The 18,462-nt window shown below is 41.9% G+C and overlaps 2 protein-coding genes across 3 annotated transcripts; both read right to left on the bottom strand.

Annotated features, from left to right (window-relative positions):
• Positions 1 to 476: 476 nt before the first annotated feature.
• LOC116196419 (elongation factor 2-like) lies at positions 477 to 4,690 on the bottom strand. Of its 2 annotated transcripts, none has more exons than XM_031526124.1 (4): positions 4,551 to 4,690; positions 3,595 to 3,642; positions 3,420 to 3,507; positions 477 to 3,206 (listed from the first exon to the last, which is right to left on the bottom strand). In XM_031526124.1, the coding sequence occupies exons 2-4, from the start codon at positions 3,595 to 3,597 to the stop codon at positions 766 to 768; spliced, it is 2,532 nt and encodes an 843-aa protein (XP_031381984.1). In that variant the 5' UTR covers positions 3,598 to 3,642; positions 4,551 to 4,690; the 3' UTR covers positions 477 to 765. The 2 variants fall into 2 exon arrangements, with proteins under 2 accessions (XP_031381984.1, XP_031381994.1); XM_031526134.1 differs by lacking the exon at positions 4,551 to 4,690 and adding an exon at positions 4,300 to 4,360.
• A 5,657-nt stretch (positions 4,691 to 10,347) lies between these two features.
• LOC116198904 (elongation factor 2) lies at positions 10,348 to 14,390 on the bottom strand. The gene is made up of 4 exons (XM_031529177.1): positions 14,250 to 14,390; positions 13,505 to 13,552; positions 13,319 to 13,406; positions 10,348 to 13,097 (listed from the first exon to the last, which is right to left on the bottom strand). Exons 2-4 carry the CDS (start codon positions 13,505 to 13,507, stop codon positions 10,657 to 10,659), a joined length of 2,532 nt encoding a protein of 843 aa, XP_031385037.1. The 5' UTR covers positions 13,508 to 13,552; positions 14,250 to 14,390; the 3' UTR covers positions 10,348 to 10,656.
• Between the last annotated feature and the right edge of the window lie 4,072 nt (positions 14,391 to 18,462).

Here is an 18,462-nt window from a genome sequence, read left to right as displayed (position 1 = left end):
TCAAAAGCCAAACGACTCGGCTGCTACTTTTATCTTGCCGATGAGATGGTGCGACTGTTCGATATGATCCTCTCTCATGGAACTGATTCTACTAGTGGCTTTCTTTCAATGTCTGGGCTTTCAATGCCAGGCCTTCCATTGGATTACAGAGGCCTTTCGAGCTATTTTGCCGCTCGGCCTTCTGTTTGTATTTTCGAATCTTAAGGCTCTTCCTCGAGTAATTCGGTCAGTGCTGCTGTCAACCAGTCTCTCGAGTAGGTACCATACAGTCTACAGGGGATATGATCATTAAGAAAGCCGTATACATTTACCAAGATCATATAAGAAAGCCAAACGCATTTAACAACCCGACTTCGAACATTGATGGCATCGTCAATAGAAGAACGATTATAGCATGCGTCCAAGATGATTAAATTTGTCCAACTGCATTATAGTACAAGGTAAGCAGCGGGCAGCAACTTGAAGAAGTACTAACATAAGGAAACTAAAATCAAAACGGTTTAACTGATCCATAGGTCCACAAAATCACCAATAGAGTGTACAGTATGGAATGAAAAGAAAACCTGCTCGTAAAAAAATACAGGACTCAACCACGACAAAACCGGGGACATTGCAAATCCCTACTTCGACTGTATTAACTTACTAGAACTACTAATACTAGGTAAGACACTCAAAATAAAGAAATAGTCTAGCAGGGGACCGTGCACAGAAGCCGATCCCATTGAATTTGACGAGCGAAGCTGCAGCAGCAATAGTGGTATTCGTTTATAGCTTGTCCTCGAACTCGGACAGAGGGGTCATCTGCTCCTTCAAGCCCTTCCTCTTCCTGATGTCAATCACGTGCTGGGCAGCCTGAGAGCCTGGCTCCAGAGGATCCGATGGCATCATGTCCCAGTGATCAAACACACACTGAGGGAAGGCCTGACCGGATGTCGCGGCCCTCAGTGTACTCGAGAACCCGAACGACTCTATCACAGGGAGGTACGCCTTGATGTTGTACAGAGGGGTGCCTGGCCTCTGAATCTCCTCAAACACGTGCCCTCTCTTCTGGTTCAGGACTGAGTAGATACCTCCTAGTGCCTGCTCGGGGGCTTGGATCTCGACCAAGTAGACGGGCTCGAGGAGCCTTGGCTTTGCAGTCAATTGGGATGCGTAAATGACCCTCCTTGCAGTAGGGATAACCTGCCCGCCTCCTCTGTGGATGGCATCGGCATGGAGGACCACATCGCAGACCTCAAAGCAGATTCCTCGCATGTTCTCTTCAGCCAGAGCTCCTTCCTTAGAGGCCCACTGGAAACCCGCAACGACAGAGTCCTTGATTTCATTGAGGTACTGGACTCCCTTACACATGTCCACGACCATGTTGGGCCCAGTCGTTTCTGGTCCAAAGCACCAGATCTTCTTGGCAAGGTCCTTGTCCCAACCAAACTCCTCCGACAGGATCTTAGACCGAACCTTGGGGTCGTCTCTCGGGCCGATCTTTCCATCATCGATGGCCTCAGCGAGTCCCTCCTCAAGAGGCCTGGCCTCCATGTAGAGACGGTTGTGCTTGTTCGGGGACTTGCTCATCACAGTGCGGCAGGATTTCTCAAGCACAGTTTCCCTAAAGGACACGACAGGATCAGATTTCACAATCTCAGCACCTCCCATGAAGTCTTCTTGGAGATCCTTCAAGCAGATCTCGAGATGGAGCTCTCCGGCACCAGCAATAATGTGCTCGCCCGACTCCTCAATGGTACATACCACCATAGGATCCGACTTGGCGAGACGCTTGAGCCCCTCTACAAGCTTGGGAAGGTCAGAAGCGACCTTGCACTGAACAGCAACACGAACAACTGGTGACACAGAGAACTTCATAGCACGGATAGGGTGGGCGTCCACTTCCTTCTCATTTGTCAGGGTTGCATTCTTGGTGATGAACTGGTCTAGACCGACCATAGCCACAGTGTTCCCACATGGGACATCCTCCACTGTCTCCTGCTTCTTTCCCATCCAAATCACAGTCCTCTGGACACTCTTGACGTACAGATCCTTCTTCTCACCAGGGACAAAGTTCGGGCCCATGATCCTAACCTTCATGCCAGTTGCGACCTTACCAGAGAACACACGGCCGAAAGCAAAGAACCTTCCCTTATCAGAAGCCGGAATCATCTTAGAAACATAAAGCATAAGAGGCCCCTCGGGATCACAGTTCCTGATTGCTGTGGCATAGGCATCATCAAGAGGACCTTCGTACAGGTTCTCCACACGATACTTCTGCGCAGTGGCAGGAGACGGGAGGTGATAGACCATCATTTCCAACAAAGCGCTGCTTGCAGGAAGCCATGTCTGCAACACACGCTTCATCAACGCCTTCCCCATCAATTCCTTCTCGTCAGCCTTCATGGTGACTCCCAGCTTCTGCAACATGGGCCACAGCTTGTCCTTCTGGTCGTTCATGCAAGTGCTGATGATCTGCTTGATGGGCTCGTAGCAGAACTGCACGAACCCACGCTTACAAGTAGCAGACCCTGTGTTCTTGCTGGTCCACTTCTTGGTTGCAGGGTCGAAGAAGTTTTCACCCCAGAGACGCTCCATCATCTTCGACTCGTCCACGCCGAACTTGGAGGCATACATCTTCGCGAAGTTGGTGAGGGTAAAGGCCCACCCGTGCAGACCAGCAGAGAATGCAACTGTTCCTTTTTCGGGATACACCTGAACATCACCCAGAAGAGGGTCCTCATATGTTGCCATAATCACATTAGCGTTCTCAATAACCCTCTGGAAAGTCTGATAGGCCTCTTCTCCATCGACCTGAAGCTCGAGGAAGCACCTGTCCATCTTGTTCACTGTCAAGACGGGCCTGATCCTCTCACCCAAAGCCTGACGGAGCACAGTCTCAGTTTGGACACAGACACCCTCAATGCAATCCACGACCACCAGAGCACCATCCGTAATACGAAGGGCAGCCGTGACCTCAGACGAGAAATCAACGTGCCCAGGAGAATCAATCAGGTTGATCAGATACTCATTACCATTCCTCTCTCCCTTGTAGGCCTTCAGTGCCTCATCAGTCATTTCATAGTAGAGAGAGATTCCAGTGGACTTGATTGTGATACCACGCTCAGCCTCATCTGCACGGGTATCAGTCATACGGACATCTCCAGCAACTTCCTGGGCAATGATACCCGCAGCAGCCACGAGGGAATCCGTTAGAGTTGATTTCCCTGCAAAGTAAAAAAGCAACTTTTAAGTACCATGCAATATCACCCACTACAATCAATTTTTCTTGATTGGGTTTATAGACAAAAATTGCAACCCCGTCTCATTTTCTTACTGCAAAACTACAGGTCATCCACAAATACTTCAATTATATTAAGAGAGCTAAATATGCCAGAACTATAAACCAACAACTCGGTCATAGCAAGAGAGAATCATACCATGATCAACATGCGCAATAACAGACATGTTACGAATGTTGTGCTTGCGGTCCATAATGGCCCGAAGCTCATCAGCTGTAAACTTCACCTGCATCAACAGAGCAAGAACAATAATTGTAAATAAAGAAGACGCCAAAACATGGAGCCACTGGAGCATCTAACTATAACAACTTACCATCTTGACTGGCTTTCAGAATTCGTTACTCAAAAGATCAGAAGAAACCTGCACAAACAGCAAAGAGAACATACGATTGGTGGTAATTAAGAAGATAATATAGTGCAAATTTAGAGAACCATGCTCAACGAAGAGATTACATGACTACTAAGAGCCAAATACTCACGAACATGAAATATATCTATTAATCCAAAATTAGAGAAAAGCGAATTTTAAATGAGAAAGGATTGCTCCAAACAAAACGGCAGTGATTTAAAAATTAATAAAAACCTGATCTTCTTAATCTTCTTAAGATAAAAAAGAAAGAACGTTTTATGCTGTCTTAAGAAGTTCAAAACTTTAGCGGATCAAAATTACTGTGATATCTATTATTACTCAGCTGGAAGCCTAACAGAGATTATATATAAAATAAAAAAAGAAGATTTTGAGTTCTTTTACAAAGAACAGAACTTCAGCTGATCAAAACTATCGTAATATCTGTTACTATTCAGCTCAAATCTAATATGATAAAACAGCAGACAGGACAGGAAACGAACAGCATACGAGAGAGAGATGGGAATACTGAAACAGCCGACAATCTCAACTCCAGCAGGCTATTTCAAAGTTCAGAACTTTATTTAACAAACGATCACAGAGAGGAGTAAAAGGACGAGAAACAATCACAGGTAAAAATAGATCTACAAGCATCCGAATTGATTCACACACAGCTGATTGCAGACTAAAGACATAATCAGACAAGCCCTAGAAGAAGGTATGATCATCGGCATCAGAGAGAGAATCAATCGACGCTGCATCAACCAAATCAACAAAAAAGAAAACGAAACTTTAGGAAAACAACAGCTACAGATTCGGACAACCATCACAATTCAATACGCGAAGAATCAAAGAAAAGGCAGCCGATCATCGGAGAGGCGAAGAGGATCAGAGGGATTTAGAGAGAGGAGCAGAAGCGTTACCGGAGCGAGAGGGGGAGACGGCAAAGAGAGTGAAGGTTTCAGTCTCTCTCGGCCTCTCAGACAGATCTGACTATGAGAGCGCACGGAGAGCGAAAGAATGCGGCAAAGTCATATATACGTGGAGCTGATGAAAACCCTACACCGCCCCCTCTGTCCTATCATCAGCCAGTGCGTATCTCCCACGAATATTCTGACCGAGCCCGCAGGCCCAATGGCCTCGTAGCGGCCCATTGCAGGATTTCTTTTTGAGCTCGGCCCATTTGAGATTTTGCCCTTTTTTGTTCACCAGTCTGAGCCCAAAAGGCCTGGAGCGACCGTTCAGAGCCCAAATGAGGCCTGCCAGTGGTGTAGCAGCAACGGTGAGCCCATAGAGAAACCGTTGATGGAGTCGTGGGGGTGGGCGTCGTTCGGTTCGACCTGGGAAACTGCACCGGACCAAAAAAGGTGGTTCGATTTGATTCTTTTGTATAAGCCCGAACCATAATCACTTTGAGAGGGAAAAGTGCAACCATATATAACCGGTTAGCTGGATTTAAAAATATATATATATCATCCTAGACAAAAATGAATGAATTCGGCTTGGTAGGACGCAATTTTTTATAGTCGAACCACAAATTAAAGCAATTTTAGTGGTTTTAAGTACTTTATTCTTTTATCATTTCAGTTTCCTCTCTTAAGAAGTTATTTTTAATTACTTTTAGTGAATTTTATTTCATTTATTTTAGTATATTTTATTTTATGACTGAAAAATTGGTTTGGTTCGGTTCGATGATCCGTGATTAATCGAATTGATGATGGTTAGTCATTAATTTCAAACCCGCTTTTTTGGGGGAAAAAAGCCGCGTTGAATTACAACCGGTTCAACAGGTTTGGTTACTTTTGGTTCAATACGATGCTATTCGCTTGTTTTGTTCGACTTTTTGGTTTTTTTTTGCGCACCCCTGGATGGAGGAGGGACCGCACATTGACACACTATTCTATATCTATCTATCTACCTATCTAGAAAAATTCATAAACGATCAAATCTCATAACGAGGCATACACAACATTGCAAGAGGAAGAGTACATTCAGAATTGGAAAACAGTAACCTCCATTTGATACAAACATGACGGTGAGCAAATTTCCTTCTTCTTTTTTTCCTTTAAAGAGGTTGGGGCTGGGAAAGTTGTTTGAACTGAGTGGCAAGAGTTGGAAGAAGAACAGTTATATGTGAAAGACGGGTTTGGCCCTTAAAATTTGACATTATAGGTGAACAATAGTGGATAGAAAGGGGTAGTAAGGTCATTTTAAAATTTTTAATTTTAACTTCAACTTTATTTACTACACAACAAAAGTCAACAACACAATTATTACTTTTTCATTTTTTTAATTTTTTTAACCATTCAATTCAATTTTTAATATTAAATTCTCTAAATTATTCATTACTTTTTTCACAATTCAACAACACAATCATTATTTTTTCTCAACTATTTATTACTTTTTCACCTTTTTTTAATAATTAAACAACACAATCATTACAACTCAATTAAAATAAAAAACTCAAATCTACTTAACTCTAAAACTAAATACACCACATAACACTCCGATTGGTTTTGCAATCAAGTTTATAAAATTTTAATTATAACTTTAACTCTATTCACTACACAATAAAAATCAACAACTTGTTACTTTTCTCTTTTTTTTCAATTTTTAATACTAAATTCTCTCAACTATCAATTACTTTTTTCACAATAACACAATCATTACTTTATCTCAACTATTTATTACTTTTTTACATTTTTTTCTCATAATTCAACATAATCATTACAATCCAATTAAAATCAAAGTTCAACTTTAAAATCAGACACACCAATGATTACAATTATATATAGTAGTATAGATATAATAGTGATTAAAAATAATTCATTAACGAAGGGAAACGGTTACATTGTCCGGAGGATCTAGGTTTGGATACCCTTTAAAAATACAGAGAGACTGAAAATTTGACTTGGAGCCAAAATGGCTCAGGTCATGAGCAAGGGTATTATCGGACCTAGGGATCCATGAGCAGAGCCAATCGGAGAAAAGATTAAGACAGGAAGTAATATCAGCAACAATCGTCCTAATTTCCCAAGGCAAATTATGGGGGTGCAAAATCTCTTCAACAAGCATCAAGGCGTCGCATCGAAGCCAAATCTTCGACAATCCTCTTTCTGCAGCAATTGAAATGGCGAGGAGAACAGCTTGGGCTTCTGCTTGGAGAGGTTTGCCGTCATTGGAGGCCTGGAACCAAGATAGATTTGGAAGGCTATTCGGGAGTTGAATGATTCCCGAGAGGCATGTTCAGCTTATGTTCCATGCTGCATCCGTGCTTATGATACTCCAATCTGGACTTGTGGGGATCTGGGATGTAGCGAGCTTAAACGGATGAGACTGCGAGCTTCCCTCATTCTGTTCCATGCTACCTCTACTCTTACAGTGCTCCATGAAAGACCTTTTGATTGATTTGATAGTTTCGTGGAGATCTGTAGGTTTACCTGTATGCAAAACAATATTGCATGAGTTCCATAAATGATAGAGAGTTATTGCTGCATATAAAGAAAACTTGGATTTGTCATGAGTGCTCAATTGGAAAGAAGAAGGATGGCAAGCAAAAAAATTGATCAGATCCTTTGCATTTGTAATTGGAAAGAGACTGTGATGTAAGTTCCAAGGTGATTCCCTCCAAGTAACATGATAAAATATACACTCTCCGTATAGGTGATCTAGTTTATCGGAGCTGGTTTGACAAAGAGGGCAAGTGGTGCTCTCTTCGCTAAACCAGGGGAGGCTTTCACTGGCAATTCTCCACAGGTGGAGTTTTAGGCGATCATGAATTTTAAGATTCCATATGTCCTTCCAATTAATATCACTGTCATTTTGGAATCTATGATGTTGATCCATAAGATAGAAGGATTTGACAGAATGCTTCCCTGATGAGTTTGGCGTCCATTGAGCTGAATCTTCGAGGTCATCCTGGGATAGATGGATTCTGAGGATATTCTGCACTGTATCATGCTCGAAGAGGCTTGTGAGAAGAAGGATGTTCCATCTCCTTGGTTGGTGCAGCATTAGGTCACTTACCTTGAGATCTGGGTCTTGGATTGCATTGTGTATGGGAAGAGGCTTGTGGTTGTTCATACTCGGAATCCATGGATCATGCCAAGCTGAGATGGACAAGCCATTTCCAACCGAGAAACAGGTACAACGCTTGATGGTATCCTTGCACCATTGGAGGCCCTTCCAAAATGGCGAAAGGGATGAGCGGTTGGAAGTATTTAGGAAGTTGCCATACTTAGCCTTCATGTCCCTACCCGCAAGGCTGTTGTTCGATTTAGTCAGAGCCCAAGCTGTTTTGGAGAGCATTGCCTTGTTAGCATCTATTGCCCTTCGGAATCCAAGGCCACCTATTGCTTTCGATTGACAAATGGAGTCCCAGCTCTTCGGTGCATAATAGTTGCCCACCTCTTTACTAGTACCCCACCAGAATCGCTTGGTTACCTTGTCAATATTGCTACAGGTGGATTTTGGTAACTGGAACAGTGACATGGTGTAGATCGGGGTACTATTGATGACGGATTTGATCAGAGTTACTCTGCCCGCCCATGCAGGGGCGGAGCCAATGTAATACCAGGGGGGGCAATTGCCCCCCCTGAACTTTGACTTTTTTATAATTTTGCCCCTAAATTATGTTAATTTATGATTTTTTCTATGTAAAATTTGCACTTTGCCCCCTCTGAAAAAAAATTTATGTACTATTTATATCAAGCAATATTTTTGCCCCCCCTGAACGAAAATCCTGGATTTTCCCATGTGCCCAGGATAGTGCCTTAGTCTTCCAAGAAGCTAGCTTGCCTTTGATTTTATCGATGAGGAATTGGAACGACTCTTTCTTCTTCCTTTTGATGAATAGAGGGTTACCTAGGTATCTAGCATCTTCTTTTAATTTCCTCATACCTAGGATTGATCTCGCTATTCTCCTTGTGTCTGCATCGGAGTTCTTGGAAAAGAAGAGACCTGATTTGGCGCAGTTGATTTCTTGACCTGACCAAGAGCAGAATTGTTAAGGATGCTTTTTGTGGCTCGAATGTTTGCTTCCGTTGCTTTTGTCAGGATTAAGAGGTCATCTGCGAACATTAAATGGGAGACTTGAGGTCCTCCTCTGCTTAATTGGATTCCTTTGATTTCCCCATTCAGTTCACCCCTGTATAGAAGTCGAGACAAGATCTCCATTGATATCACAAAAAGATAAGGCGAGATAGGATCGCCCTGTCTTAAGCCTCTAGATGGAGAGAAGTGCCCGTGGGGAGATCCGTTGAATAAGATGGAGAAAGTTGATGTTGAGATGCACTGATATATCCAAGCTGTGAAGGTGGGGTGGAATCCAAGATGTTGGAGGATTTTGACTATGAAGTTCCATTCAAGTTTGTCAAAGGATTTCATAAAGTCGATTTTCATCCCAATCCAGCCTCTGCAAGCCTTAGTTTTCCTCATCGTGTGGAGAATTTCCTGGCTTAAGAGACCATTCTCATTTATCCATCTTCCTTCAATGAAGGCAGTTTGGTTCGGGGAGATGATCTTGTTAAGGAGGGGCTTGAGTCTGTTTGCAATGATTTTTAAAACCACCTTATAGCTTACATTGCATAAACTGATGGGCCTGAAGTCCTTAAATGTAGCAGCTCCTTGGCATTTTGGAATGAGGCATATGAAAGCATCGTTCCATTCTTTGAGGATGAAGTTAGAATCGAAGAAGCTTTTAACAGCGGATAGCAGAAGTGGCTTTACCGTCTCTCCGAAGTGCTTGTAAAAGAGAGATGGGATTCCGTCGGGACCTAGCGCTTTTAGATTTGGAATTCAATTTAGGGCAATGAGAATTTTCTCGTCATCTGGGATTCTGATTAGATTTTCGTTTTCAGAGTCGGTGATAACTTGGCTGACTAGCCCTTCCAGGTCATCAGGTATATCAGGGTGAGAGGTGGCGAATAGCTCTTGAAAATTTCTGAGGAAGTAATTCCCTATTCCTTCATAATCTTGGCACCAATCACCGTTGTTGGATTTAATGGCAGTTATGTGATTTGAGTTCCGCAGGATTACAGTTGAGAGATGGAAGAATTTGGAATTTCTATCACCTTCATTTAGCCATAATTCCCTTGACTTTTGACGCCATATAAGGTCCTTTCTCCTTGCTGATCTATAAGAAAATTTATGTATTAGCTTAACTATGAAATGACCAATTGACCACCACTTCAACAATTCTCCTCCACTCCCCCCCTCTCTCTCCGCCTTTTATTTCATTCAGACGCTTCCTCATTATTTTCCTTTTATTTCTTTATCAATACTATTGAATTATATTTTTATTTGGAAAGAAGTTCTAAATTTTTTATATTTCTTTTATTATATATATATATATATATATATAAAGCTAATCACACTATAAACATTTCTAAAATAAGTAAAATGACTTCCAAAATGTTTGTTTAAAAATTTCGCTTTTAGCGGGTAATATTTTCAAAAAAAAATTCGGATTTAGTTTCGGGAGGAGAGTGAGTTTTCTTCTTACCTATGATTAACAAGTACAGATGCTAGAACCAGTTTTGTTCATGAAACTGTTGATATTACCTTCAAACCTTCGACGAGGATTTTTTTTTAGTTGATTTTGTTTTTTACGGTGGGAACCTTCGACGGAGATTTAAACATTACAATGCAGGTTGCAAGTTCTAAACAGATGATCGATCACATCAAACGATCGTGTCATATAAGAAACAAGGCAGCAGCAAGTTGAAAGAGTATGCAGAACCTTAATCAAATAGATGAAAAATCCATCGGTCCATACAAATCACAAATAGCAGGGTATTCCCACCAGTATGTAAAGAAACGAAAAAAATCGCTCATGACAATTAAGGCAAAATAACTCCCCTCGACAAAACCAGGGACTACTGACCCCAACTGTATCAAGTTACTACAGCTGCTAGTACTATCGCATAAGACACTCGAGATAAAGAAATAGTCCAACAGGGGATCGTTCCTATAGCCGGATCTGTTCGATTTGAACTGCAAAGAGCTGCAGCAGCAGAAGCAGAGATGCATTTATAGCTTGTCCTCGAACTCGGACAGAGGGGTCATCTGCTCCTTCAAGCCCTTCCTCTTCCTGATGTCAACCACGTGCTGGGCAGCCTGAGAGCCTGGCTCCAGAGGATCCGATGGCATCATGTCCCAGTGATCAAACACACACTGAGGGAAGGCCTGACCGGATGTCGCGGCCCTCAGTGTACTCGAGAACCCGAACGACTCTATCACAGGGAGGTACGCCTTGATGTTGTACAGAGGGGTGCCTGGCCTCTGAATCTCCTCAAACACGTGCCCTCTCTTCTGGTTCAGGACTGAGTAGATACCTCCTAGTGCCTGCTCGGGAGCTTGGATCTCGACCAAGTAGACGGGCTCGAGGAGCCTTGGCTTTGCAGTCAATTGGGATGCGTAAATGACCCTCCTTGCAGTAGGGATAACCTGCCCGCCTCCTCTGTGGATGGCATCGGCATGGAGGACCACATCGCAGACCTCAAAGCAGATTCCTCGCATGTTCTCTTCAGCCAGAGCTCCTTCCTTAGAGGCCCACTGGAAACCCGCAACGACAGAGTCCTTGATTTCATTGAGGTACTGGACTCCCTTACACATGTCCACGACCATGTTGGGCCCAGTCGTTTCTGGTCCAAAGCACCAGATCTTCTTGGCAAGGTCCTTGTCCCAACCAAACTCCTCCGACAGGATCTTAGACCGAACCTTGGGGTCGTCTCTCGGGCCGATCTTTCCATCATCGATGGCCTCAGCGAGCCCCTCCTCAAGAGGCCTGGCCTCCATGTAGAGACGGTTGTGCTTGTTCGGGGACTTGCTCATCACAGTGCGGCAGGATTTCTCAAGCACAGTTTCCCTAAAGGACACGACAGGATCAGATTTCACAATCTCAGCACCTCCCATGAAGTCTTCTTGGAGATCCTTCAAGCAGATCTCGAGATGGAGCTCTCCAGCACCAGCAATAATGTGCTCGCCCGACTCCTCAATGGTACACACCACCATAGGATCCGACTTGGCGAGACGCTTAAGCCCTTCTACAAGCTTGGGAAGGTCAGAAGCGACCTTGCACTGAACAGCAACACGAACGACTGGTGACACAGAGAACTTCATAGCACGGATAGGGTGGGCGTCCACTTCCTTCTCATTTGTCAGGGTTGCATTCTTGGTGATGAACTGGTCTAGACCGACCATAGCCACAGTGTTCCCACATGGGACATCCTCCACTGTCTCCTGCTTCTTTCCCATCCAAATCACAGTCCTCTGGACACTCTTGACGTAAAGATCCTTCTTCTCACCAGGGACAAAGTTCGGGCCCATGATCCTAACCTTCATGCCAGTTGCGACCTTACCAGAGAACACACGGCCGAAAGCAAAGAACCTTCCCTTATCAGAAGCCGGAATCATCTTAGAAACATAAAGCATAAGAGGCCCCTCGGGATCACAGTTCCTGATTGCTGTGGCATAGGCATCATCAAGAGGACCTTCGTACAGGTTCTCCACACGATACTTCTGCGCAGTGGCAGGAGACGGGAGGTGATAGACCATCATTTCCAACAAAGCGCTGCTTGCAGGAAGCCATGTCTGCAACACACGCTTCATCAACGCCTTCCCCATCAATTCCTTCTCGTCAGCCTTCATGGTGACTCCCAGCTTCTGCAACATGGGCCACAGCTTGTCCTTCTGGTCGTTCATGCAAGTGCTGATGATCTGCTTGATGGGCTCGTAGCAGAACTGCACGAACCCACGCTTACAAGTAGCAGACCCTGTGTTCTTGCTGGTCCACTTCTTGGTTGCAGGGTCGAAGAAGTTTTCACCCCAGAGACGCTCCATCATCTTCGACTCGTCCACGCCGAACTTGGAGGCATACATCTTCGCGAAGTTGGTGAGGGTAAAGGCCCACCCGTGCAGACCAGCAGAGAATGCAACTGTTCCTTTTTCGGGATACACCTGAACATCACCCAGAAGAGGGTCCTCATATGTTGCCATAATCACATTAGCGTTCTCAATAACCCTCTGGAAAGTCTGATAGGCCTCTTCTCCATCGACCTGAAGCTCGAGGAAGCACCTGTCCATCTTGTTCACTGTCAAGACGGGCCTGATCCTCTCACCCAAAGCCTGACGGAGCACAGTCTCAGTTTGGACACAGACACCCTCAATGCAATCCACGACCACCAGAGCACCATCCGTAATACGAAGGGCAGCCGTGACCTCAGACGAGAAATCAACGTGCCCAGGAGAATCAATCAGGTTGATCAGATACTCATTACCATTCCTCTCTCCCTTGTAGGCCTTCAGTGCCTCATCAGTCATTTCATAGTAGAGAGAGATTCCAGTGGACTTGATTGTGATACCACGCTCAGCCTCATCTGCACGGGTATCAGTCATACGGACATCTCCAGCAACTTCCTGGGCAATGATACCCGCAGCAGCCACAAGGGAATCCGTAAGAGTTGATTTACCTGCAAAAGGCCATGTAACTTCTAAGTACCAAACAACTCATCATCTAAAATCAATTTTTCTGACTAGGATTATTGAGAGAGATTGTAATCCATTCTAGTTTTAAACTTTTAATCCCTGCAAAAGCAGAGGGTCATCCATATACCCATTCTTCAGTCATATTTGAGAGAGAGATGCCAGGACTATCAGTCAACAACTTGGTCATAGGAAGAGAGAATCATACCATGATCAACATGTGCAATAACAGACATATTACGAATGTTATGCTTGCGGTCCATAATGGCCCGAAGCTCATCAGCTGTAAACTTCACCTGCATCGAGAGAGCAAGAACGTCAGTTGTGAATAATAAAGAAGATAAAAAGAATATGTCGAAAAACCGGATCTTGTAACTGTGGCATGACAACTTACCATCTCGACTAACTTTTAGAATTCGCTCCTTAGAAGATCAAAAGTAACCTACACATACAGCAAAGGGAGAACACATTGAATCAGTCAGTCCACGTGAGGGAGTTTCAGACATGGCATTGGTGATGATTAAAAAGAAGATATCTAGTGCAATTTCGTGAATTATGCTTAAAACAGAGATTCAATCACTAAGAGCACAATTCATACAAACCTATAAAACAGCCATGATTTAATAATTAATTATATCCTGAACTATGTATACATAAATACATTATAAAGTCATAAAATAACATCAAGCCTAATATGATCAAACCTCAGACAGACATAGGACCGAACAGCATACGACCAATACAGAATATAGAAGGCAGAAACAGCCCACAATATCAAATCCAACAGACTCGGGAAAGTTAAGAATTTTAGCTAAACCCAGGTGCTATAAAAGGGCAAGAAACGATCACAGATGGCAATAGATCTACAAGCATCCGAACTGGTCATTATTTCATACACAGCTAATAGCAACCCAGAGAGAGAATCAGACAAGCCCAAGAAGAAGGTATCATCATCGGCATCATCAGGAGAACCAATCGGTGTCTCATCAAATTAACAAAAAAAAAACTTGAGCAAATCAACAGCTGCAGATTCTGATAACAAACACAATTTAATACACAAAGAATCATAGAGTAGCAGCCAATTATCGGAGAGGCAAAGGGGCCAGAGGGGGAGCGAGAGGGAAGAGCAGGATCGTTACCGGAGGTGATAGAGGGAGACGGCGAGAGAGGAGAAGAGTGAATGCGTTAGTCTCAGCCTCTCAGATATAGATCAGAGAGAGAGAGAGGGAGAGAGGGATGCGGCCAACCCTTATGACATGTGGAGTTTGAGAAACCCTAATTTCATCAGCCAGTCCGTCGCTCCACAAGTATATTTTGACCGAGCCTGAAGGCTCAATGGGCCAACTGTCGGCCCATTACAGGGTTCGCATTGGGCTAGGCCCATTTTTATTCTGTTTACCAGTGTGGGCCAGAAGGCCCATGAGAGCCCATTCAAAGCCCAAACCCGCCAGACGAAAAACATTGATGGAGGGGGCGTAGATTGACACGCTGAACTGAATCAACTGATGGAGACAAGACAGGATTAATGTGCCTAAATGGACCTGAGATATGGGAAAAGGTTAAAGCTATCGGAGCCCCCTCCCCGGCTGGGCCGACCTTCAACCAGGCCCGTGGTTGTGACTATCGATGATGCCTGCGTGCTTAGGATCGATGGCCATTGTTTGACGGTCACATAAGCGAGACCATATCGGCGTCATTGCCCATGCCCATCAACAACGACATTTGAAGAGCCTATTGCTATGCGCCTAGGAACCATCGACCCCTTGGGGTTGCGCGGGACTCGGAACTAGGGGCCGGAGATGGAAGACATGCAAGCAGATTAGGTCGACTGCGAGTAATCTTCACATTAAGAATTAGCAATTTTGTAGATTATTTCAGGTCACTTGATGGGTAAATCATTCTTCTAAAAAGTATTGCAATTGGTAGAGCTAATAAAGTGTTTAGAACCAACACAATTAGCCCCATGTCTTTCAAATTATCATGTACAATAATTTGGTATAATTAGCCGTATTTAATTTTACATCTTATAAAGCACATTTATCAGTATAAATAAAAAAAGAAGATGATAATAAGAAGAATTGGAGAAATATTATTTTAGTTTTCCCTGGACGATGAGTTTAATATGATCTGGAGAAGTAGTTGTGAATTGTTTGCTTGTGGCTGTCGGCTGCGTCACATCAAACTACGAAGGCGCTTTCAAAATCTTTAATAAAATGAACAATACTCAATTAAATCACATCATGCTTTTTTTCTATCTGGAGTCGATGGAGATGCCTACCCTTTAGACAAGATCTAACTATGAATCTTTGAGATAGCAAATGCTGATAATCACATAGATTAAATTCCTAACTACTCAAATTGAAATTTGGCATAACCACGAGTTATGATACAGTTGACAAAACTGCTTTTTTTCATGAAATGGACTTTGCAGTGTTTCGATGTCACTGAAAGCATGCTGTAATCAGAATTAAAACAAATATTACTCCCTACTAATATAAGGACGGCACCTCGTAATTTCACCAAAAATGAATTTGAATATTCGGGCCGAGGACAATAAATATACATATGTTTGCTTCCATTCTCTCTTTTCTCCCTTAAAAAGGCAAAGCTGTTATACGTCAAGATTCATGCACCCGACCATTCGGTTGTTGCCCCTAGAAATTTCCTTCCACCTCGGGAGATTAAGAGAGCTACATATATAGTTAAGCAGTCCCTCTCATAAAGAGAATCACCTTTTTACTCCTTTTTCCCTTTCCCTTTTGTTTTTCACTTAGGTAGTTATTAAAGTTTTTTAATCCCGGCTTCGGTTCTATCGCGTACACGATTTCTTAATTAATGGAAATTTCGGTCCTAAATGATCCCATGAGAAGCCATAGGAGTAACATACAAAAATGGTCGAGAGAAAACTGCACCGCTATTATGCTTAAAATGCAAGTGTGCGTATGCCATGTGAGTATGTGCATGCTATCATGTGCAACATGGATAAGAACTTTTTTTTTTTCCGCATACCATGATATACGGAAATTCAACAGGTCCCAACTAATATAGTTAGAGCGAGTTGGCTCACTAAAGAGTAAAAACTCTCTCACTAATGAATTTTCTCCATTATTAAGACTCAAATACGAAACCTTATTTAAGTGAAATAAGTGTCAAACTATTTTAATCGATTGTTGTTAGTACTTTAATAAGAAGTAAATGAGATGGAAGCAGAAGACAGAAGTGAATGCGAGACGAAATAAATATAATAAGTACGTACCTTTCGAATACGAATGAGAAATGTACTAAAATTTTTGACGAATTTTTCTTGATTTCAAGAGGAATAATATAATCACTACTAAAAACATGCGGATCACCTACAAAAATTATCGAGGGAATTTCCCTCCATAATTTTCCTTGGAAAACTTGACAGTAAGTTACCGATAAGGCGCCGCAAAGATTTTCCGGCAAATTAGTGGCGGCTTACCTACGGAAAAGTCACGGCTAAGTTACTGAGGAAAATTTTCTTGGTAGGTCCTCGATAAGTGTTCAACAAAAAAATAAACAGCACTTTATCGAGAGAAAATTATTTGTAGTTTTTTTCTTAATTTATTTGTATTTTTTGATGAATTAATTTATTTACAATTATTTGTTGTTTTTGGATATATGATTAATTAATTATATAGTAAAATTACAAATAAATTAATTATAAATTTGCTTAAATTTAGTTTTCTAATTAAATTAATTATTCTATTTTTTGGATAATTGGAATAAATTTAAGCGAAAAATCAATTATTTTATTTAATAGTTTGAATTAAATAATAAGTATATTTGCTTGTATATGAATATCAGAAAGGCAACAAGTGGCACGTTGGTAGGAGTACCCGGTTCCAAGATGGAGTCTTGTATTCGAGTCACCATGAAGATCCAATTGCTAGGGAATTAGGGGGGGCGGGAGCCTGGAGGTCTCAGGGCAGTTGCATGGGAGTGGGGTTTGACGACATGTCAAATAAGTTGTTTTTCAATAAATCCCTCGAATGTATCGAGGGTACAGAATCGACTGTTTTTCGATAAATTTCTCGAATGTATCGAGGGTACAGAATCGGCGAATTTCTAGCGACTTTGCCCCTTGGTAAGGGCGATGTCTTTAGTAATGAATGTTGCCTCTTCCCTGCCGACACTCGACTTAAGATCCATGACTGGGGCGTAGGGTAGGGGTTGGTATGCTGGAGATCCGCAGGGGAAATAAGGACGCGTACTTAATGAATTTGGAGGGAAACAAAGGTACTCAAAGTCCCACTTTGTCCCTTTAACATCCCTAATACACCAACTCCAATATGCTATCCCTTCACCTTTCTCCTCAACACAATGATGGGAACTATCGAACATTTCTAATGATAATAATAATGTCTGTTACCTTAAAAGTCGGGATTTCCCTCCAAAAAATAATTGGTTGAATCAACATGGGGGATGATTTGATAATATAATACATCTTTTCTTTAAATAAGACTTTATATTCGAGTATTATGAATGAATCCACGATCAGAAGAGTTAACTCGTTTGATTTTATAATTTGATTTTAATATTTTAACTCTAATTTTAATTATACTCATTACACAATAAAAGTCAACAATACAATTATTACTTTTCTATTTTTCTTTAATTTTTTTAACCATTCAATTCAATTTTTTATAATAAATTCTCTCAACTATTCATTATTTTTTCACATTTTTTTCTCATAATTCAACATCACAATTATTACAAATCAATTAAAATCAAAATCAACTCAACTCAATTTTAAAACCAAACATACTATTACTCTTTAATATGGAATGATCCGACCCAAACCTAAATTAGTTGGATTATTGAGTTTTTAAATATAAGGTGCAGTCACAAGGGAAAAAAAAAAAGGAAAAAGAAGAGAAAAGAAAAAGTTCATGTGGCGAACAAATTTCCTGTTGTTCCAAACCTATTGGGCGCCTGATAATTAAGGTGATCGTATAGGTATTCATGAACCTTGAATAAACCAGGTAATACCCAATTAAAATTAGAATATATAAGTTATTCCATTTATGATAATATATTAAACTAATGAAAAAATGTTTAATTCACCCATTATAATCTTACATGTAATGATGATTATGTCATAAATTTGTAACCGCATGTTCTTATGTATTTAACACAAATTAGTTTGTGATATATGTCTCGTGGTATATATATGCATTTTATACCATACTTTCACCTTAGCTTGTAGCATATGCATAGACAACAAATATATCAAATACGCGCTCCAAAATTTTAACATTTTACATGTTTTTATTTTTCTCTTGTTCAATTTATTTGTTGGAATATATTTTACATCTCTTTGGGCCATTC

This window comes from Punica granatum, chromosome 1, assembly GCF_007655135.1.
Source record: "Punica granatum isolate Tunisia-2019 chromosome 1, ASM765513v2, whole genome shotgun sequence".
NCBI lineage: Eukaryota > Viridiplantae > Streptophyta > Magnoliopsida > Myrtales > Lythraceae > Punica > Punica granatum.
Note: the sequence above shows the minus strand (reverse complement) of the source record. Positions and strands in the feature narration are given on the sequence as shown.